Source organism: Chrysochloris asiatica, unplaced genomic scaffold, assembly GCF_000296735.1.
Source record: "Chrysochloris asiatica unplaced genomic scaffold, ChrAsi1.0 scaffold00439, whole genome shotgun sequence".
NCBI lineage: Eukaryota > Metazoa > Chordata > Mammalia > Afrosoricida > Chrysochloridae > Chrysochloris > Chrysochloris asiatica.
In genome coordinates this window covers 517,684-539,328 of record NW_006408957.1, presented here as the reverse complement: position 1 = coordinate 539,328, position 21,645 = coordinate 517,684, and the positions used below count along the sequence as shown (strand labels likewise).

The 21,645-nt window shown below is 49.3% G+C and overlaps 1 protein-coding gene across 1 annotated transcript in view; it reads right to left on the bottom strand.

The window, feature by feature from the left end:
• Positions 1 to 21,645, bottom strand: part of DEAF1 (DEAF1 transcription factor) — a 38,603-nt gene that overhangs the window by 16,022 nt on the left and 936 nt on the right. The window contains exons 2-10 of the mRNA XM_006876983.1: positions 21,231 to 21,328; positions 17,983 to 18,112; positions 17,687 to 17,833; positions 16,979 to 17,118; positions 15,631 to 15,696; positions 10,818 to 10,944; positions 9,805 to 9,933; positions 8,880 to 9,008; positions 344 to 591 (exon numbers count right to left, since the gene is read on the bottom strand). Of these exons, the coding sequence (XP_006877045.1) occupies positions 344 to 591; positions 8,880 to 9,008; positions 9,805 to 9,933; positions 10,818 to 10,944; positions 15,631 to 15,696; positions 16,979 to 17,118; positions 17,687 to 17,833; positions 17,983 to 18,112; positions 21,231 to 21,328 (1,214 nt within the window). The remainder of the gene's footprint in view (positions 1 to 343; positions 592 to 8,879; positions 9,009 to 9,804; positions 9,934 to 10,817; positions 10,945 to 15,630; positions 15,697 to 16,978; positions 17,119 to 17,686; positions 17,834 to 17,982; positions 18,113 to 21,230; positions 21,329 to 21,645) is intronic.

Here is a 21,645-nt window from a genome sequence, read left to right as displayed (position 1 = left end):
AAAAATGAGTAATAATAATGTCTTAGGTTTACAAGAATGTTTTCCCCTTTGAAGTAAACCAATGTGACCCACTAAAAACAAACAGCCCTCAGCAACATCAGTGCTGGGGATCACTGTGTGCGGGGATCGCTGTGTGCGGGGATCGCTGTGTGCGGGGATCGCTGTGTGCGGTGGGATCGCTGTGTGCGGGGGATCGCTGTGTGCGCGGATCGCTGTGTGCGCGGGATCGCTGTGTTCGGGGGATCGCTGTGTGCGGGGGATCACTGTGTGCGGGGATCGCTGTGTGTGGGGATCGCACACCCGGGGCAGGTGTACAACCCGGCGCATGTCCATATGCTCTTACCTCTTTCCTCTCTGCATCGGCTTGGACCTTGGCCTGGACCACCGCGGCTTCTCGGTAGGAGCTGGCCTGCTTGGCCTGTTCAAACAGTGCCTTCAGCTGCTGCGCCGTGTTGAGCAGGGAGTTGACCATCTCTTCCAGGTACAGCCAGCTCCGCTGCTCCGACATCTCCAGCCCATTGACCACTGTGGGAGACACGGCTTTGGTGGGGGTGGAGGGTGGGACCGCCAGGGCGGGCAGGGATGTCAACACTAGAACGTTGTAGAAGCAAAATAAAACAAGAAATTAATACATTCCTAGGTCCACAGGGATTTCAATTACAGGTGGCTAAAGTGAGGGGAGGAGCTCTGGTAGCGTAGTGGTTATGAATCGGGCTGTGAACCTTAAGGTCAGCGGTTCGAAACTACCAGCCTCTCCGCGGGAGAAAGATGAGGCTTTCTACTCCCATAAAGATTTACACCCTCGGAAACCCTGCATAGGGTCGCTATGGGTCAGAACCGACTCAATGGCACTTAACAACAACAACAAAAGTGAGGGGAGGAGAGAGCACTACAACGCTCCAAGGGAGCTGGGCAGAGAGTTGGTCAGATTGCACGTGCAGGTGAGCAGGGGGCCTGGCACACCCAGTGAGTGTGAACCGCTGACCAACACAGGCATGAGAAGGCTGGATGAGTGACTACACTTGTTCCTGGTTCCGACAACGGCCCTCATTTTTACAAAGAACACACAAAAGTATTCTGGGCAATGTCAGCAACTTATTACACTCAAGTGGTTCTTTGTACCACATCCGTAAGTCAGAAAGTACTGCTACAAAATCATAGCAACCTCTCTTAAATAACAACATCAAAATGTGAAGCTATTATTTCCAGCTATACTCTCGATCTAGGCCTATGCACTTCTGACAGAGGTGTGCCCAAGCTCTGTTCTGCTGTGCACAGGGTCGCTGAGCCAGAACTGACTCCACAGCCCCCAACCAACCTGCACTCTACAATTGACACCCCGTCAAGGGGCAGTGTGGGCATCCTTGAGGGACTCAAATCACGTTCCTTTTCAATTCTTTTTAGAGTTTGGGTAACAAAAAGAAGTCTGAAGGGCAGGATCAGGGCTGTAGGGTAGGTGGGACAGGAGAACCCTTGTTCCTCTTACAGACTGAGCAGGTGGTGGTTGTGATGGGAAAGCAGTCCTTTGCTCACCCTTCCAGGTCTCTTTCTTACCAATGCAGAATTCAGTTTTCTCAAAACTTCTTCCTAATAAGCCACCATGATCGCCTTGTGTCTTTCAAGATGAACCCTTTGGGGGTCTCCAGAAGCTGACCTCTCTGCCTTAAACTTCACTGGCCCAGCAGATCTCCTCAGAAGCCACTGTTTGGATTGGACCTCGCTCTCTAGATTATAGAGTAAGTCTAAGACTCATCCCCACCTATGACCTGTTTGATAAGATCATCTTCATGAGCTTCAATCTTGCCTGAAAGATTAATGGAAATATCAGCTCTTTGACATTCTGGCACCAATCGCAAGCTTACTGAGACCAAGATGTTCACTTAAAATTGAAAGTGCCGAGCCACGTGAGCGTCCCACTTTAGTAGCCATTGCATCAGTAACCGTTCAAGTGTCTTCTTCCACCTGTTTCTGGACTTCAGCCACAGTTTCTTCATTGGTCAAGGCTGATGGTCCTCCCTCTCTTGGCTCATCTTTGAGGTCTTCCTTAAAATGTTTACTCCATCTAAAAACTGTTGTATTATATGGAAAAGCATGTTTACAAACTAATATGATTTGGAAAGATGTCCACTTCAATTTTGTTAAAAACTTGACTTTAGCCTTGATCTCAGAATAGTTTTTCCCCATGGCATGAGAACCATCCTTTCTAGCCATCTTGTTAGGTCTCCTAACAAGACTAAGCCACACGTACTACTGAGAGCTTGTCTTCAGTCCCCCACTGACCACAGAAGAAACCTGTGCGTGGAGGAAGTGGACCATGAGTAGCTATACTTCCTGACTTACTTCCTGACTTACTTTCTGGCATATTTGCAAGTTTAAGACAGTTTCAAAGTTGTATGGACATGAACTCTGGTTCCTTCGTCTGTCAGCCAGTCATACTGCGGTGGCCTAAGTGTTGCTAAGATGTTGGAAGCTATGCCACCAGTATTTAAAATACCAACAGGATCACTCAGGGTGGGCAGGTTGATGTGAAGACTCCAGACAAAGACAGACCAGGAAAGAGGACGGGACAATCTACTCCTAAAAACCCTGGCCAGTGACTACTTTATGAATGACAGAAGGACAATGCTGGGAGATGAGCCCTTCCAGTGGGAAACCACTGAAAACTGAACGGGGAGAGCTCCCTCCTCAAAACCGAGTCAACCGAAACGACATCAACGGAGTAGAGACTTCCATCACGTCACTTGCTGATGAGACAGGACTCAAACTGAGAAGAGCGAGCTGCAAACATCCATGAGTAACAGAAACATGGAGCACAGGAGATCTGATTTAGGAAAACGGGAAGCTGTCAAACACATCATGGAGTGAAGGTGTAAAGACCCATCTCCTAGGGGGCTGGCTGGGCTGGCACCGCCGTTCTGAAGAAGACAAACACGTGCCCCTATGCCGCAAGGACGCACTGGAGAGGAACCACATATGCATCGTCAAAAACATCATTTCAACAGCTATCCTGAAACAACACCGCCAGGGACGGAATAACACTACCATCATGCAAATTTACACACGAACCACTAAGGTCAAAGACGAAGAAATGGAAGATGTTTACCATCTTCTGCAGTCTGGGATTGATTAAACGGGCAATCAAAATGCATTGACAATTATAGATGATAGGAACACAAAAGCTGAAAATCACATGATAGAATTTTGTAAGACCAGAGCAACCTGTTCATGGCAAATACCTTTTTCACAACATAACTGGTGACTATACATTTGGGGAAATTGTGTCAAGGGTGTAGAGAGACTGGGACCCTCCTACATTTCCAGGAAAACAGTGTGGCGCTTGCTCAGAAAGTTGGGAATAGGAAAACGATATGGCCCAGCAATCCCTCTACTTGGTATTTCTCAACAAGAAATAAGAGCCGTAACACGAGTAGAAATATGCACATCAATGTTCACAGCAGCAAACAGACGGAGACAGCCTGAATACCCATCAACGGAGGACTGGATAAACAAACTGTGGTACATACACACAATGGAGTACTATGCTACCTTGAAGAGTAACAAGGAAGCTGTGAAACACCACATAACATGGCTAAACCTGGAAGACGTTATGCTGAGTGAAATCATAAAAGTATAAATCATAAAAGTATAAATATTGTATGAGACTACTATTATTAACAACTCAAGAAAGGTTTTCATACTAAAAGAAACATTCCTTGATGGCTACCAGGGAGGGGGTGGGAGGAAAGGAAGAATAATTCACTGGCTAAAAGGTAGACAGATGCATGTTGACGCTGGTGGTGGATGGTAATATACAAGAAACGGGAGAGCAACATACAAGAGGGAGGGGAATAGAAGGGAATATACAAGAAGAGGAAGGTTGGCAGAAGGATGGTGAAGGCAGGTAAAGACACAGGTTGGTATGCAAGGGCTTTAGGGGAGAGAGGTTAATAATGATATATACACAGCCTTGGAAGAACGGTGTTCTGCAGGTAGACACATGGGCAGAGACACAGGCAGGATGGGTATGGGAGGAAGAGACACCCACAAATATATAAGAGTTTGAAAGAGGATATTTGGACATGGGTATTTACCTTTCCTGAACACACAACTCTGAATATGGTGGGGCCCTGCTGCTAAAGTTGTTAAATACCATCGGGTAGGTTCCGACCCACAGTGCAACCCTATCTAGGGTTTCCGAGGTGTGACTAGTGAGCTTGAATCACCGACCTTGCAGTTCAATTGACTCTGCAGTCCGGCCCATTAACCCACAACGCCACACCTGGCCTCTGTACGGTGGAACACACAGCGGGCAAAACAATGAAAACGTCTTAGATACAATCTGACATCTTAAGGCAATGAGTTGCTAGTTTGGAGGCTCGGGACCATAGTCTCAGGGGACACCACGGTCATTTGGAAACCCTCTAGTGGGTCGCTATGGGTCGGAACTGACTCAACGGCATTTAACAGCAACAAGAAAGACAACGTTCTCCATCTTCCTTTGGTGAGCATCGTGTAGGATTTTAAAAGCTCATGAGCTGCCGTCTAAGGTGCAGCTGTTGGTCTCTCCCCATGCAGAAGAAGAAGAAAGAAGAGGAAGGAAAACCGAAGAGGCTTGGAATCAGTCCAACAGACAAATGTCTGAGACCAACTGCTCTGAAAGGGATCACAGTACAAAGTCCCAGAGACAAGAGCAAACTGTATGGAACAAAACTCGACTAAGCCTTCAAGTCTGGAAAGGAACTCACCCTCCTCGTGGTCCAACTTTCAGCCAAGCGGTAGACAGGTGTATAGGGTGGATGTCAACACTAGTAAGGTATGCTCACCCAGGAAAGATCACTCAAACTCAAATGAACAAGCAACATTTATGTAAGGGCCAACTGAGAAGGGATGGGAAGGTGGGTGGCCATAGGGACCACAGAGAGGAAGGAGGATACGCTGGCTGCAAGGAGGGGATTGCAGTCACTGAGAAGAAACCAAGTGCAGGATTTGTTGAATGTAAAGCTGATGATCTTGTCTGTAAACCTTCACCCAAGTCACAACAAGAAGTTAAAAAAAAAAAAAAAAAAGACCACCACACTGGAAGAAAGCAAAAGGTCATTTAAAAGACAGGAAAGAAAAGACCACACTGGATGTCTGAAGAGACTCTGAAACTTGCTCTTGGGTGTAGAAAAGGTAAAGCAAATAGAAGAAATGAGGAAGTAAAGGAGCCGAACCGAAAATCTCCAAGGGCAGCTTGAGAAAGACAAAATCAAGCATTATAATGAAATGTTCAAAGACCTGGAGTTAGAAAACCTAATGGGAAGAACACGCTCAGCATTTCTCAAGCTGAAAGAACTGAAGGAAAAATTCAAGCCTTGGGGTTGCAGGATTGAAGGATTCCACTGACAAAATATTGAATGAAGCAGGAAGCATCAAACAAAGATGGAAGGAATACAGAGTCACTGTACTAAAAAGAATAGGTCAGTGTTCAACCATTTCAGGAGGTAGCATATGATCAAATACCGATGGTACTGAAGGAAGAAGTCTGCACTAAAGGTAATGGTAAAAAAAAAAAAACCCAACAGGGCTCCTGGAATTGACGGAGCACTAACTGAAAAAGTTTCAACAAATGATGACCACACTAGAAGTGTTCAATGATCCGTGCCAGGAAATTTGGGAGACAGTCACCTGATCAGCTCTATCTGTGCCATTTTGCTCAAGATAATTTAAAAAAAAAACAGTTACAAGGAACATCAACAGGGCACCGCCATCAATTCAGACACTGAGGAAGATGAGGAATGACAGATATAATTGCTGTTAGCTAGATCTTGGTTGAAAGCAGAGACTACTAGAAAGATGTTTTCCTGTGCTTAACTCTGAACGGCCCTCAACTGTGTAAGACTTCACTATGCTCATGCAGAATCTGTACACAGACCAAGAGGCAATCGTTCACACAGAATAAGAAGGTGGTGTTGTTGTGAAGTGTCGTCGAGTCAATTCCGACCCATAGCGACCCTGTATAGGGTTTCCGAGGAGTGGCTGGTGAGCTTGAACTGCCGACCTTGTGGTTGAATCTGACTTTGCGGCCCAACATATTAACCCACAGTGCCACACCAGGACTCCAAACATGAGGATACTATGTGTTTTAAAATCAGGAATGGGGTGTATCAAGGCTGTACCATTTTAACAAAAGCACTCTATCTGTATGCTGAGCAAATAATCTGAGAAGCTGGATTATATGAAGAAGAACATGCCATCAGGATTAGACGACCCATTAACAACTATGATAAGCAGCTGACACACCTTGCTTGCTGAAAGTCAAGAGAACTGAAGCATTTACTGCCGAACATCAGAGAATTCAGCCTTCACAAGTTCTCACCACTGATTCAACAGCAGTATCTTGATTAATGGAGAAAAGATTGAAGTTGTCAAGGATCTCATTTTACTGGGATCCACAGTCAGGAAAGCCACTGCCATACCGCATTAGACCAATCTGCTAGAGAGCTCTTTAAAGTGTTTAAAACAAAGATGTCCGTTTGAGGACTAAGGTGTGCCTGACTCAAGCCCTGATATTCTCAATCATCTCATATGCGTGTGAAACCTGGACAATGAATAAGGAAAAATGAAGTGATACGTTAGAATTATGGTGTTGGTGACAAATAGTTGAAGCACCATGAACCGGCAGCACAAACGCATCTGTGTTAGAAGACGTGCAGCCGGATGTTCCTTAGAAGTCAGGCTGGGGAACTTCGTCTGATGGACTTTGGACATGTTCTCAGGAGGGGCCAGTGCCTGGAGAAGGACATCATGCTTGGTAAAGTGGAGGGTAAGCGAAAGAAGACCCCCGACGAGACGGACGGACCCAGTGACAGCAGCAATGGGCTCAGACAGGACAACGGCTTCGAGGACGGTGAGGGCCGGGCGTGAGGGCGTAAGGGCCAGGCCGGGTTTCATTCCGCTGTGCACAGGGCTGCACGAGGCAAAGGTGACTCGACAACACCTAACCGCAACAAGAGCTACTGGCTGCTTTTTCCCCTGAGGAGTTTGTCTTTTATGCATCGAGTTAACTTTGATTTTTGTTTTTTTTTTTTAACTTTTTACTGTGAACTGAATGAAGGTTTTCAGAGCAGGTCATCACCTTTACATCCAACAGCTCATGTACTCGGCTTCATTGCAGTGACTGCAGTCCCCTCCATGGACCGTCCGTTAGCAGGTGTTTACCTCCATTCACTTTAACAAGTACATTCCTCCCTGTGTCTCCCCCGCTGCCTTCACCCTTCCTCTGCTAACCTCCCTCTCCATGTCTGTCTGCCTTGTCACCCATGTTAACATGTGTCTACCCTCGAAGCTGCTGAATAATTTTCCCTCCCACCTCCCCGAAACCATAATCATCATAGAATACTGCTACTGCTGCTTCTTAAGCTTTCCTATATTATAGATCATCACTCTGCTCTGTAACCGACGTAACAAATACTGTGTTTGAGAGAACTGAACAATAAAGAAACAAACAAACAGACAACATCAAAGGTTGGTGAGGATGCCGAGAAACTGGAACCCTTTCACCGCTGCTGGGAATGGAAGATGGTACAAAACCTTGGTGCTTCCTCAAAATGTAGAGCTAGAATTACCCTACAGCCCAGCAATCCCACTCCGAACTATATACCTAAGAGGGTCAAGCACTGAGACTCAAACACTTCAGCATTCAGAGCAGTGCTGTTCACAACAGCCAAAGGCCACAACCTGAGTGCCCATTACCAGATGAATGGGCCAACACAATGTGGTCCATCCCTGCACTGAATACGATTCAGTCATACAAAGGAATTCTGTTCTGATCCATGCACACGATGGATGAACACTGAAGACACTACTCTAAGTGAACAAGACAGACACAAACGGGCCCCTACTGAACAGGCCCACTCACAGGAGAGGCAGATGCACAGGGAACGCTAAGGTGACTAGGGGTTGAGGCCAAGGGCCAAGGGGGAGCTATTGTTTAATAGGGTTGCTGAGTTTCTATTTGGGACAGTAAGAAAGATCTAGAAATTGACAATGCTGATGGTTACACACAACATTGTGAATATACTTAATTGTACTGAACTGTACACTTAACAATGGTCAAAATGGCAAATTTTATGTAGTGTATATTTTGCAATAAATAAATAAAAAACCAAGATAAAGGTAGTGAAAGCCACAGTAAGGAACGCAGGTGTTTGTGAGGAGAGGTAAACGTTATTAGCTGCCGGTCCATGGGGCGGGCTGCAATCACTGTAATGAGGCCAAGTACAGGATTTGCTGAATGAAAACTCATGATCTGCTCGGTAAACTTTCATTGAATTCACAAGAAACATGAAACATCGGGAAACCCTAAACAAAGCACACAGCTTCTGAAGAAAGCCCCCTGCTCTCACAGGACCCGACGGTCTACGGGCGAGGGTCTCTCATTCTACCTTTCTGTACCAGCAAGCCCACGGTGAGCACGTGTCAGGCTTCACTGGGGACAGCAACACAATGACCAGGGTTCTCCAGCAGTTCTGACGCTAGGATGGCCCGTCACACTCATACCAAAGCTGGAAATTGCAGGACTCTGAACATGACCAGCCTTGCCCTTCCTGCCCAGGGCAAGGGTGTCCCCTTCTCCTGCAAGAGACAACTTGAAGTCTAGACGGCGGCTGCTCAGTTCTGCCACTGTTGCAAAACAGCCCAAGGCAGTCTGTAAGAAAACCAGCGTGGTCGTGCCAATAAAACTTTATTTACAAATACAGACACTGGGCCGAATCTTGCTAGCCCCTTCGTTAATGCATCACGGGAAAAAGCCCCAACAAACCCTACTTCACTCTGAAATCCTTTCACAAGGAGCAGCTCTAAGGGTACAGCTTGCAGCTGTGTGAGCTCAAACATACCTATCTTGGGATGAGACGTGGGCAACGCGGCTTCTGGGAACGGTGCCATCTGGCAGCTATCCTGGTAGCCGGGGTAGTGGGGCTCCGGGTGGCTGACCCGGCATGGGGGCTGCACGCCTGCTTCCTGCACTGTCGGGCGAGAAGGAACAGACATTTCACCTGGTGCTGCAATGGCCGCCAAGAACCACGGTGAGTCTGAGCTGTTTATACCACGTCTGGGATGCGCCAGGTGAAGCGAAATACATTACAGAATTTGTAAAACGCGTTTCACCTGCTTCTTCTTCAGGCGGCTCCTAGAATATTTACATCTACCCCATGGCTCACCCTGTATTTCCAGCGGACAGCAAGCTCTGCAAGCCAGACAGCTCTGCCGCTGGAGGAAGACAGCAACCACGAAATGCGGCATCGGCAAACGGGTGACCCTGACCCGTGTCAACCTGCCCAGTCCTCAGCATAGCCTCAGCTGGGCCCTTGGTGGCCGGCTAAGACTGGGAGCAGATGCAGACCGCCGAAAGCAGGCGAAGGCACAACTGTCCCCATGTGTCTGAGGGTGTAAAGACATGAGGGTGTGCTGACCTTGGACCGGGGGAGGTGGAGAGACAGGAAGACTGATGATGGAGTCCAGGCAAGAAGTGAGGGAGAAGATGGGGTGTTCCAGGAGGGAGCTCAGGAGGGAGAAAGCGGGCAGGTGTGCCGGGGCCCAGTGAGCCTCTCCTAACCCTAACCCCACCCACCCCAGGAACTGCCTGTGTTCCCGCAGAGTCCCTTCCTTGTCACCCTACGCCCGGGCCCTCAGCATCATTCCTGCTCCATACCCTGTGTGCCTGGCCCATCCCCACCCAGGCAGCTTGAGGCCCCTCTTTCCACATGTCCAGCCCGGACCCAGGACAAGTGCCCACACTAACACCCCACAAAGACCACTTGCCTGTGGCTCCAGCAAAGACGTCACCCTGGGCTGGACTCTCCGATATGACAGCTGTGGCCTCCACGGTGGACGCCCGGTCGAAGGTCAGCGCGCCAGAGGTAGTAATCTGTCCTGAGGGGGTCACGGTGACTGGAAGGCAGAGATGGACTCACTGAGCAGCCAGGGTCCTCACACCAGCCCCCACATTCCCCCACAGGGACAAACAGCACCTCGTGAGGGGAGGGACCAGGGGGCGGTGTGGATAAGAAGTGGTTACGAATCGGGCTGCGAACCTTAAGGTCAGCGGTTCGAAACTACCAGCCGCTCCGCGGGAGAAAGATGAGGCTTTCTACTCCCGTAAAGATTTACACCCTTGGAAACCCTGTACAGGGTCGCTATGGGTCGGACCCGACTTGATGGCACTTAACAACAACAACAACCACATGTCCATTTTGTATTCATATTTTGAAGCATGTGAGAAAATGAATATCAAAGTTTAAAAGACTCTGTAAGCCACTTAGCAGCTTGAACTACAGCAATGCAGCCTCATTCCCCGACAGTGTGGAAGGCTGTTCAGGCGGCGCGGGTCATGGCCTCGCTTGCACCGACAGGTTGTTGTGGGCAGGCAGTGAGCACTTCAGGGAGAAAGGCCTCACACAGCGTCTAACAGAGGGTGACTAAGGACACAGTTCTCCCCCAGCCACCTTTGCCCAGCCCACGTCCTCACTCATCTGTCCCCCACCCTGGACAACCATGCAATTGGAATTCACTGCCACTAAAAGTGACCAGCCAGAGGCAGGCCCTGCAGTCACGTGGAAGACACTCAGGAGACGGTCAAGGATGTGCCGGGTGTGTCCCTGTGCTCAGGTATGGGGCTCTCAGAGCAGCTGGCAGTGCTGAGGACAGGGAGGCCCCACCATGAGACACACACAGGCCCGGTGCTGCAGGTCTGGACACTGGGTCACTGCACCAGGGTGCCATGCAGAGAGCAGTGGGCTCCCCAGAGAACCGGAGGCCACTCTCCTAGCACTCACAGGTGGTGGCGGCTGTGGCGGGGAGCAGTGTGATGTTTTTGGGAGACTCCTTCTTGACCGGGGTGGTGGGCATCTCGTTTTCCTTCTTGCGTCGTTTGTATGGCACGAAAAGCCTGACGGGTCCGCTCTGGGGAAGGAGGTCCAGTCAGACACAGCGCAGGCTCAGGGCTGCCCCCATGCTCTTTGAGGCGCCCTCCTCCTAGTCCTCACACAGCGCCAACTGGCTAGCTGCACCTAGTCCAGCCTCCCTCCCGCCCCAAACTCCAGCCGACTCCGCAGTAGACTGCACACTGGGGAGAGCGCCCCCAGCAGCCCGATTCCCTGGAGCTCCTAGGAGAACATTCCAGCAGCCATGAGGGCAAGCCTGTGCTCAGTCACTGGGAAAAACCAACTGAGCGAGAAAAGTCACCCTGGGCCAGCGCCAACAGACAACGTAGGGGCTGATACATGGGATCAATACACTATCAGACAAAACTGGAAACACACAATCAGAAGACACAACAGATGACTGGGACCTCCCAAAAAGGAGATACGTGTATGCATCAAAAGATTTCACCAGAGACTGACACGAGAACCCACAGACTGGGGAGCGATTTTTAGCAATGGTATCATCAGACCAGGGACTAATCTCTAAAATGTACAGAACACCTCAACCAGGGGACAAATGATCCACTAACAAACAGGCAGAGGACACGAACCGACACGCCACAAAGAAGACATCAGACGGCCTATAAACAAACCCATGAAGAAGTGCTCTCCATCATTAGCCACTGTGGTTGCCTGGAAGTGCCTCCAGTGGCTTCCAACTCACAGCGACCCTATGTAGGGTTCTGAGGCTTTAAATCTTTGTGAGAGCACAAAGCTTCATCTTTCCTTGACGGAGCAGATGGGGGTCTCGAACCGCCGACACTATGGTTTGAGGTTTAATGCCATGGTGCTCCCTCATTAGCCATTGTTGTTGTAAAGTACTGTGGAATTGGTTCCGATTCACAGCAACCCTGTATAGGCTTTCCAAGGAAGAGTGGCTGGTGGATTTGAACCACCAACCTAGCAGTTCAAACCAACCTTGTGGGCCAGTACTTATCCTACAGTGCCACAGAGAGACGCAAATCAAAACAATGAGGTGTCATCTCACCCCAGCGCTAATGTTGTTGTTGTTATGTGCTGTGGAGTCGGTTCCAACTCATAGCGACCCTGTACGGGGTTTCCGAGGCTGTAAATCTTTATGGGAACAGAAACCCTCGTCTTTCTCCCGCAAAACAGCTGGTAGTTTTGAACTGCCGACCGTGAGATTAGCAGCCCAATTCATAACCACCACGCTACCAGAGCTCCTAATAGAAAAGTGAAAAAAAACGGACAACAACAAATGGTGATGAGGGTGTGCAGAGACTGGGAGCCTCCTACGTTGCAGGTGGGCTGGGAAATGGTCTGGTGCTTTCTCGGAAAGTTGGAAATAGGACATAGGAATACCTTCTACTTGCTATACACCCTCCAGAAATAGGAGCCAGGACATGAGGAGACGCAGGCATACCCACGTTCACAGCAGAGGCCTGGATAAAGCACTGGACCTCAAGGGTGGTTTGAATCACAAGGTTGGTGGTTCAAACTCCCCAGCAGCTCCTCGGAAACCCTATTCTGGGTCGCGGTGAGTCGGAACGAACTCAACGGCACTTTAACAACATGCTCACCGCAGCACTATTCGCAATAGCAAAAAGATGGGGACAGCCTAAATGGTGTGGCGCCGTAAGGACAAGCACTCAACTTCAAGGTGGGTTTGAACTGGCAAGATGGCGGATTGGGCAGACCCACTACATAGGCCCTCTACAACAAAGAAAAACCAAAACAGACACAAATGAAAACTCTGGTGCCCTGAACTTCAGAAGAAAGGTTAGAGAAGTGGACAGCGTGCTTGCTGGGAAGAGAAGCTGAGCAGGGATGGGGTGAGAGGGAGACTAGCTGGTGAACGGCTGGCTCGGCCATCTATGAGCAGCTGTGGCAGCGAAGGGAGGCCTGGCAGAGCAGATTCACACGGGAAAGACAGCAAAGGCCCGAGTCTTCTTTTCCCCATGCTCCCCTAGCGATCAGAGGTCTAGCCTCATCCACACCCAGCGAAGATTTGGGAATCCTGTGGTTAGGAGCCACGCCAGTGTGAGTCTGGGCCCGCTGCACCATTGTGGGGTGCTGCTTTGGTGCTTGGATCCAGGTGGGCTCAGCTCCACACCTACAAAACCCACAGGGTCACCAGAGCAGCATTTAACCAGTCACCCTGCCCACAGCTTCCCTGGGGTCCTAACAGACAATGAAACCAGCTCCATCAAGGGCCCCCAAGAACTACTTATGGACTGAGTGCCCTGAACGTAGATAACACCAAGGCCAACAGGAACTCCATCCAGAGCCAGGAATGCTGCTGTCACATCCCTTCCGCACCCACTGCATGAGCTCCTTGAATTGCAGAAGCCGCCCCCCCCCCCCTAAAGATTTCTCCCCTCCGGGCCCAACAACTGCACTGTTTGTTTTTATAAATATGACAACCTCAAAATGCCCCAGAGACAACAGACAATTTTAGCTCACACGAGGAAACAAGAGAGAATGGCTCAAGATGGGGATAAGATTCTATGATTCAACAGTGAGCAGCTGTTATCATGACTAATTGCGATCGTCACAACTGTAAAGGTAGAAGTTTTGTAAGAAAAATGGGGGAGCAGTTAACAATCCAGGAACAGAAAATCCTGGGACCATCAAGGGAGAAGAGCACAAGTGTTGTGTGGGACTCTATCCAGAGAAGCAGCAACACCAGAGATGGAGGCAGAGATGAGGACATGGAGAGAGGGAGCAGCTGAGGACTCTAGATTCATGGGGAGAGAGGGACTGAGAGCTGGTGGTCAGGAGGCAGGCTTGCAGAATGTGCCCTTTGGTTGTTTAATGATTATATATTCCTGAGTGTTTTCGTGTACATCGCTCCCCACCCCCATCCCCTCCAAAAAAACCAGAGGGAACAGAAGCTATACTGTTAATGATGATGCAGGAAGGGGATTGTAATCATTGCAATGAAACGAAATACAATAGGAAGAGTGTAAAACTGATGTTCTTCCATGTAAACCATCACTCATTCACAATAAAAATTAAATTAAAAAAGAGAGAAAGAATGACTTAAACCATTCTTCAGAGACCAAGATGCAGAGATGGAAAACATTTCTGAAAAAAAAAAAGGACAATAGAACTAACTGAAAAAAAATTCAAAAGAATGGCATTTTGGTACCTTCAACAGATAGAAAGATCAAGGAAAGCAAGGACACAGAAGAGACATAAGAAGAATTCAGAAAAATGCTACGAGGACAAACAGACAAAATAAATGCAAATTTTGAAACAATACAAAACCTGCAATTAGAAACCCAGAAGATTAATAATCAAAACAAAAAAGAAGAAAATCAGATTTAGTAAACGCAACAGAAATGAAAATGAAAAGAAACCCCATAAACACAATGAGCTTAGCATGGAAAATCCTGTGGTACAAAGAATCCAACACCACCACAAGGAAACACAGAGACAAGTGACAGCCATCAACCCATACCTATCGATAATTACACTGAATGTAAATGGATTAAACGTACCAATCCAGAGACACAGTCACAAGAATGGCTAACAGGCTCCTTCAATATGCTGTCTACAAGAAAAAGATGAGGCAGCCTGAATGCCATCAACAGAAGCCTGGTTAAACAGACTTGGTACATGCACACAACGGACTACTATAAAAGGTGGAGACTAATGATGAATCTGTGAACCACCTCATAACGTGGCTGAACCTAAAGGGCATTATGCTGAGTGAAATCAGTGAAGCACAAAAGAACAACTACTATATTAGACTGATATTGCAAAAGTTAAGAAAGCTTTTCTTGAAAAGAAACCATCTATGATGATTAAGGGCTGGGGGTAATTCTTCATGAGCTAGAGGGTGGTGGTGGTTGTTAGGTGCCATCGAGTTGGCACTGACTCATAGCGACCTTATGCACAGCAGAACGAAACACTGCCCAATCCTGGGCCAGCCTCACTACTATTGCCACGCTTGAGCCCATCGATGCTGCCACTTGGCCAATCCATCTCATTGGGGGTCTTCTCTTTTTCTCTGACCCTCCACCTTACCAAACAAGATATCCTTCTCCAGCGACTGGTCCCTCCTGACAATTTGTCCAACGTATGAGAGACGAAGATTGGCCATCTTGGCCTTTAAGGAGCACCCTGGCTGCACTTCTTCCAAACACATGTTAATATAGGTGACAACATAGGCAGCACACTAAAGGGGGGCTAGCCGAGGACAGATGAAGGTAGTGGGGGACACAGAGCAATGCAATCGTTGGTGAATAGAGGTCAATACTATGAACTGTTGGTACATGGGGGGATTATACCCACATGATGACGCAAAGTCTCTGACTTGGTGTACAGACAACTGATGATCTGCTTTGTAAACTTTCATTCAAGTCACAATAAAAGGTTTATATGTGAACAGGAGTCCTGGTGTGGCGCTGTACAATAGACACTGGACTAGGAACTGCAAGGGTGGTGGTTCAAACCCACCAGTAACTTCTGGGAAACCCTAGACAGGGTCACTAACTTAATGGTACTAAACAGTAACAAATATATTAACAGATATTTTTAATAAATTAAAAACTTCAGTGGGGTATTTTGAAGTGATAATGTTTAAAAATCATAAAGAATACTACGCTATCACCATAATAAGCAGTTTATGCATTTAGCCTTTGGGTTAACAGGGCGATATCCTTCAGAGCTTTGGTGGTTATCACCGCGGACAACTTACCAGGGTCATGTCGTCACAGCACGCTGCGCAGGTGCAGGACGCAGCGTGGGGGTTTAAGATCCCGTCCTGAAATGCAAGAGGGGCACGGGGGCGTGAGACCGTAGGTCCTTCACCGGGACGCCTCGTGGCCATTCATGCAGAGAGAGAGTGCTGAGAAAGGAAGACCCCTCCTGTCCAGAGCGTTGTCCCCTCACACCTTCTCTGACATCCTCACTGAGAGCAGAACCCACTGAGCTCCTTTCTTCATTAGCCACACCATGGGTTAAATTGGAAACAGGAACTAACGGACCATGTCTGAATGAGTCAATGGGAGTAGGGGGGTTTGAAAAGTCTCACACACCCCAGCGGGAACTATTACTGCCCGGCTTCCAGCTCAGCTGTTCCGTTCGTCACCCTATTTTCTGTTATAAAACATCCTCAGTACCAGGAGCAGCTGTGGAAGCTGACACTCACCTGAACCCACTCCTCTGAACAGTCCACTGAGTCAGCTCCAGAGCCAGTATGGGAACGTGCTACCACGCAACAATTTACAGACGGCTTTTCTCGACAAGTCTTATACCTCACATCAAATGGCTAAGTAGGTCCATGCAAATAAAGCGTATGGAATTCCAATGAGGGGATTGGTCAGTTTTGCCGTTCCACGTGGCTTGAAAGGAGCCATCCCAGAGGTAGGAAGGAGGCCGTGACTATCACCACCAGATAGACACGGGAGTGGAGCGTGCATGTCGTTGGGGCCTGGGGTTCCTATGCTGGGAACCTCGTAAACCTGGAAGAAGATGGCAGCAGCCACAGGGGCAGAGAAAGGTCACCAGCAGGACAAGGAGCACCTAGGGCAGGAGGCTTGTCAGCAGACTCAGGTACCTCTGACCCCTCAGAAGTAACCCTAAAGAGCTCTGGAATACTTGTTCAACTGTCAAGAGGCTGGGCCAAGGCTGAGGGGCCGAGCGGCCGAGGGCCAGAGACAAGCCTGCCTGTGGGCACAGCTGAAAAGACTGATTGTAAAACTGGAGCATGGGTCATTTCTGGCCCTGAATTGTAACCTGTCACTTCCCTAATAAACCCCACAACTGTGAGTATTGTCTGAGAGTTCTGTGGGGTCACTGCAAGGGTTATGGAACCCAAACGAGAAGTAGAGAGGGCCGTGTGAGGGATGGGGGGCTTCAGACTCAGTAAAAACATTGGAGAACAGAGCCAGGTCTGACCTCCACCACCAAGAAATCAGCCTTGGGTGCTGATCTTGAGTCCCCCCAGACCCCCCGGCCCTGAAGTCAGAGGCGGTCAGACAGCCCCCACCCCTATTCCAGGAGATGCAGCCCCAGCCTGTGTGGCTAAGACACCAGGACGCCACCTGAATGAGGCACTGCAGGGGTCTTCCAGCGTAGCGGATGCTCCTCTTCCAGTCCTTGCTGCTAGCTCTTCCCGCCATGGCTTCAAACTCCGTCGGACTGTACCAGTTGTCTCCCTGCTTGATGCAACGCCCCCGACCCCCTGAAACAACCACAATTAGAAGGAAGACTGTGATTTCTCCAGCTGAAGACCACCTACTTGCTAACACCAGGGCTGTCTTATGGGGGTAAGTACCCTGTAACCTCACCACAGCCTTTGACCTGCTCTCCATCTGGGGTCTTGTGAACCCCAACTCCCGTGGCTGAATTCCAAAAGGCCACCAGGGACTGCTGCCCCTGTCGTCCAGCGCCTTCACCTCCTATCCCGTAGCACCTCAGCCTCCAGCCAGCCCATAACTTCTGCCCCACTTCCAGAACAAGTGGCAAAGCTGACCAGTCCTCCCTGCCTCACTGCTGCCTCACCCAGCATCCTCAAACCCAATCCTGCCCCATCTCACTCCACAGCCTCAGCTCTGGGCCAGACGTACCGTGAGCTACTTCCACCTTTTGTCTTAACTGCTTTTATATAAAGTGACTGCCCTGCTTTGTCCCCAGGCATCAGGGGATTACAGCAAGGGGCAGAGCGCTGAGTCACAAGGAGCAGAGGTCCTGTGCAGGCTGCGAAGGCTGACCTGGCAGGCCTCGTCCCCTCCCGAGCCCAGCTCTCTCACCTGAACCAAGTCTGCTCTTGTACAACGTGCCGCTGATGTTCCGGCACCGCACGGGGAGCTCACTGTCGTACACCGAGGGGTCCCAGTTATACTTGGTCCCACCTTTGTCTTGACCAGGGGTTAGAGGGGTTGGAGGAGACCGAGGACCTTGGAAAGAGTATTTTGAAAGTAAGAAACATTGGCTGCCATCTACTACAACAAAGGACTTTAAACGTTGGTAGAAAAATAGAAGATAATGGATTTTCCCATGAACTTTTGAAGCCCTCTTGTACATCAGACACTGGGGCTACTGCTACCTGGGGTTAGAGGGGCTGCTGGTCCCTTCAGCCCAGTGGTTTCCACAATGCTTCCATCCGTGTGGACCACGATCAGAGTGGCCTTCTCGGTGTTCAGACTGTCCCCGATCTGGAGGGCCGTCCTGCCCGACTGCAAAAGAGAGGATGCTGCTTTAGGGCCACCTCGGTGAGTCCTGGGGTTCGCAAGCTAACGCCTAGAATGTGTGGACGCCTACAGCAAGGTCAGGGAGTCTCTGGACAACTTCAGCCCGGGGTCGTAAACAAAGTGTCACAGTGACCCATGCTCACTGTCACTGATAAAGAAATGTAAAGCCCTGGGGGGTCCCACACGCAGGAGAACCTCCGGGGTGGCCTTCGAAGAGCCTCACCCAGATGGCTCCCCAGGTCCACAATGCCGTCCCCATGTCCCAGCAGGGCCTGGGCCTCCGGGCTGCACTGCTAACAGGCATCCCCAGGTGAGCTTAAGGTGTCCGTGGTGGCTGCCACCCCATCTCCTGCCAACCGGCCAGACTCCTACCCGGGGACGCATCTAGGGTCATCGAGCAAACTGGAGCCTAATGGCTACATTCACTCAGTCACGGGGTAGACCAGAGGGCCCCCAAGGCTCAGTCCAAATCCAGCACTCTGGGCTCTCTAATGCCATTACTGAAAAAGTACAACTGCTGGGGACAGCATAGGCAGACCCTGCATTGATCAGTGGCAGCCCCATGAAACCACCTCTGAATATAATCAGTTTAACCCAGATGCTCTCCTTCCTCCTGAAAGTTTATAGGAATATTAAGAACAACGTAGCATTTTAGGTATAGATAAATGAAGCCTGGTGCCTGAGATCTTGCTCACAAACAAAAGTTTGCAAAGTGTACAGAGACAGCTTGGCTCCTTTCAGGAACCTTGCTTTATGTTATGTATCCTTAAGAAACCACACGTTGCTACTCTAGATCATTTAAGCCTAAAAGTTAATATATAACAGCTTGATTGAACCTTTTTTTCTGTAAAAATAAAAACGTTAGATGTTAAGAAAAACTATGAAAATATCTTAATTGTTCCTGTGAATCATTATGTCCTGTTTTGAATGATTAATCACATTTCAGTTCCGGATCCTGTCTTAATCACATCCTCCCTGAGTGAATTACATCCTTCCTTTGTAACAAATCCCTCCCTAAAAAAGAGAATAAAAGACTGAGGTAGAGTGAATTCTGCAAGCAATGCTGGGCAATGCTGGGCAATGCTGGCCAATGCTGGGCAAAATGTTTGCAGATCTGTCTACCTGCCAGCTTGCATCTGTGTGTCTGTCTTTTTTGTATATATTTCGTCTCTCTCTTTTTCTATCACTTTCGCCACCAGATCTCCCTTCTTCTTGACACCCACACTTCCTTGTCGAGGCGGGACCCCAACATAGGACCTCGACATACAACCAGCTAAGGAAGAGTGCAAAGACAGCCTCTTCTTAGACTTTCAAAGGTCACTTCATGTGGGTCCAAAGTACATAAACCGTGTTGTAGTTTAGTGCCATCGAGTCAGTGCCGACTCATAGAGAGCCTGGATAGGATTTCCAAGTAGTGGCTGGTGGGCCTGAACTGCCGACCTTTTTGTTAGCAGTCCAGCGCTTATCCTACAGCACCACACCGGGACTCCAAAGTACATCTTTCACAATAACAAGATGACCCGGTTTTTAATACGGGCAAACAGCTTCACAGCAGGCACTTTAACAAGAAGCTATCTGACTGGCCGCTAAGCACAGGAGAAGATGCTTGACATCATTAGCCACAGGGAATTGAAAATGAAAACCACAGTGAGATATGATTTCATATCCAGGAGAGCGGCTAAGAGCCCTGGTGGGCTACACTTGGGCTGCTAACCACAGAGCCAACAGTTAGAATCCACCCTCCACTCTGCAGGAGAAAGACGAGGCTTTCTGTTCCCAGAAAGAGCCACAGCCCCGGAAACCCTCTACAGGGTCTCTATGAGCCAGCCGCAGTCTAACGGCACACGCAGCGCCAGTAGCCGAAATGGCTTAAGATTACATGTAGAGGTTTGTGTTCATTTATCATAGATAGGCACTGGACCGCTAACTACAAACCCACCAGCCACTCCTCGGAAGCCCTGTAGAGTCGTTATGAGTCGGAACTGACTCAGAATGGGTTTTGGCTAGGGTTAGGAGCATCGGACACTTGTCATCATTGAAGAGTTCTTGGGTATCTCCTATCAGGTAAGAAGACATGCACTGTGACCCACCCAATGTACTCTTCCTAGGCATGAACCCTACATAAATGGAAACATGTCTCTACGCAATCCTCAAAACTCGGAAGTAACTGAAATGTCCAACAAGAGATTAGCTAAACTAACTGTACATGGCCTTCATCCGAATACAACTGAATCATGAAAGCACGGCTGACACACTCACAGACGCTGTTGGTCATGAGTGCAAGAGGCCACACAGCACACAGCACATCCCGCATGGTTCCACTTACGGAATCCCTACCACACGCAAAACTCTTCTGCGCCAACACAGTTAAAAAGGGGTCAGAGCAAATGGGAGTTTCCTGAGTCTGCCCTGCCCCACCTGTGGTGTGGCTACAGGGGTGTATACAATGAAACACTTGGCAGCGGGGACACGTGAGCAGAGCCAATTGTGGAGTTGAATGATTAACACACACACACACACCAAGGCTGTCAGGGAGTCAATTGTGTTCCTCCCAATATTAATTTTCGAATAGTACTTTTCAAAGAATCCTAACCCTTCTACCTGAGGATGTACCACCCTATGGGGCAGGGTTTTCTTTGTTGTGTTAACGAGGCCTTAAGAGGAGGATCAAGGCTTAAACCAACCCCTTCTGAGATCTGCAACAAGCCAATTGAGCACTGCTAGGTCAACCTATCAGTCACCCTTGGAGTTTCTGGGCTTGTAGACAGACAGCCTCCCCTAGAAGTACCCGACCGTGCCAGTCTCTTCCAGAGCTGGTGCACTACCAACAGGAGTGAAGGCAGAGCCAGACCATGGCTGACCCAACTGGAAGCCAGCAACGTCCCAGCCGCAGGGCTCAGAGGCCCCTTCCACATGTCTGTCACAGACGCAGTCCCTCACCATGGAAACCGAGCAATGAAGAGATCTCAGCTAAATTCGAACCTCTGTGAGCCTCCACACACGGCTCCACCCTGGCAGACCTCTCCCTCCAGCCCAGCCACACAGTGTTGCTCCAAGGATCTGGGAGCCACCACCCCAAGGGTAAGGCCTTGGTGCATCTTACCAGCACGTGTCCTGAGATGGATGCTGCGTTGGCCACTGATGTAGTGAAGACGTTGTCGGCAGAAGCACCCATGTTGGCCACAGTCACCGTGGTCACCTCTGCAACAGAACACAGACAACTCAGTGTGTGAAAGGAGCCAGGAAACTAGTCCCACGGGCCTAGGACTACACAATGCCCAGTCCACCAGGGTTTGCTGCCCTGCACTGCCTGAGCCTGATGCTTCCACACTGGGCTCCGCTCCCTTTGGGAAACCTTTCCCTGAGCCCACAGACATGTGAGCTGAGAAGGTCCCGGGCACCGGCTAGGTGCTGACCACACGCTGATGAATGAGTCCTGCACAGGTCATTAGCCTGGCACTCACCAAACTGCCCTGAAACGGCCCACCTGTCGGCTCCAGGGCCGGAAACTAGTTCAC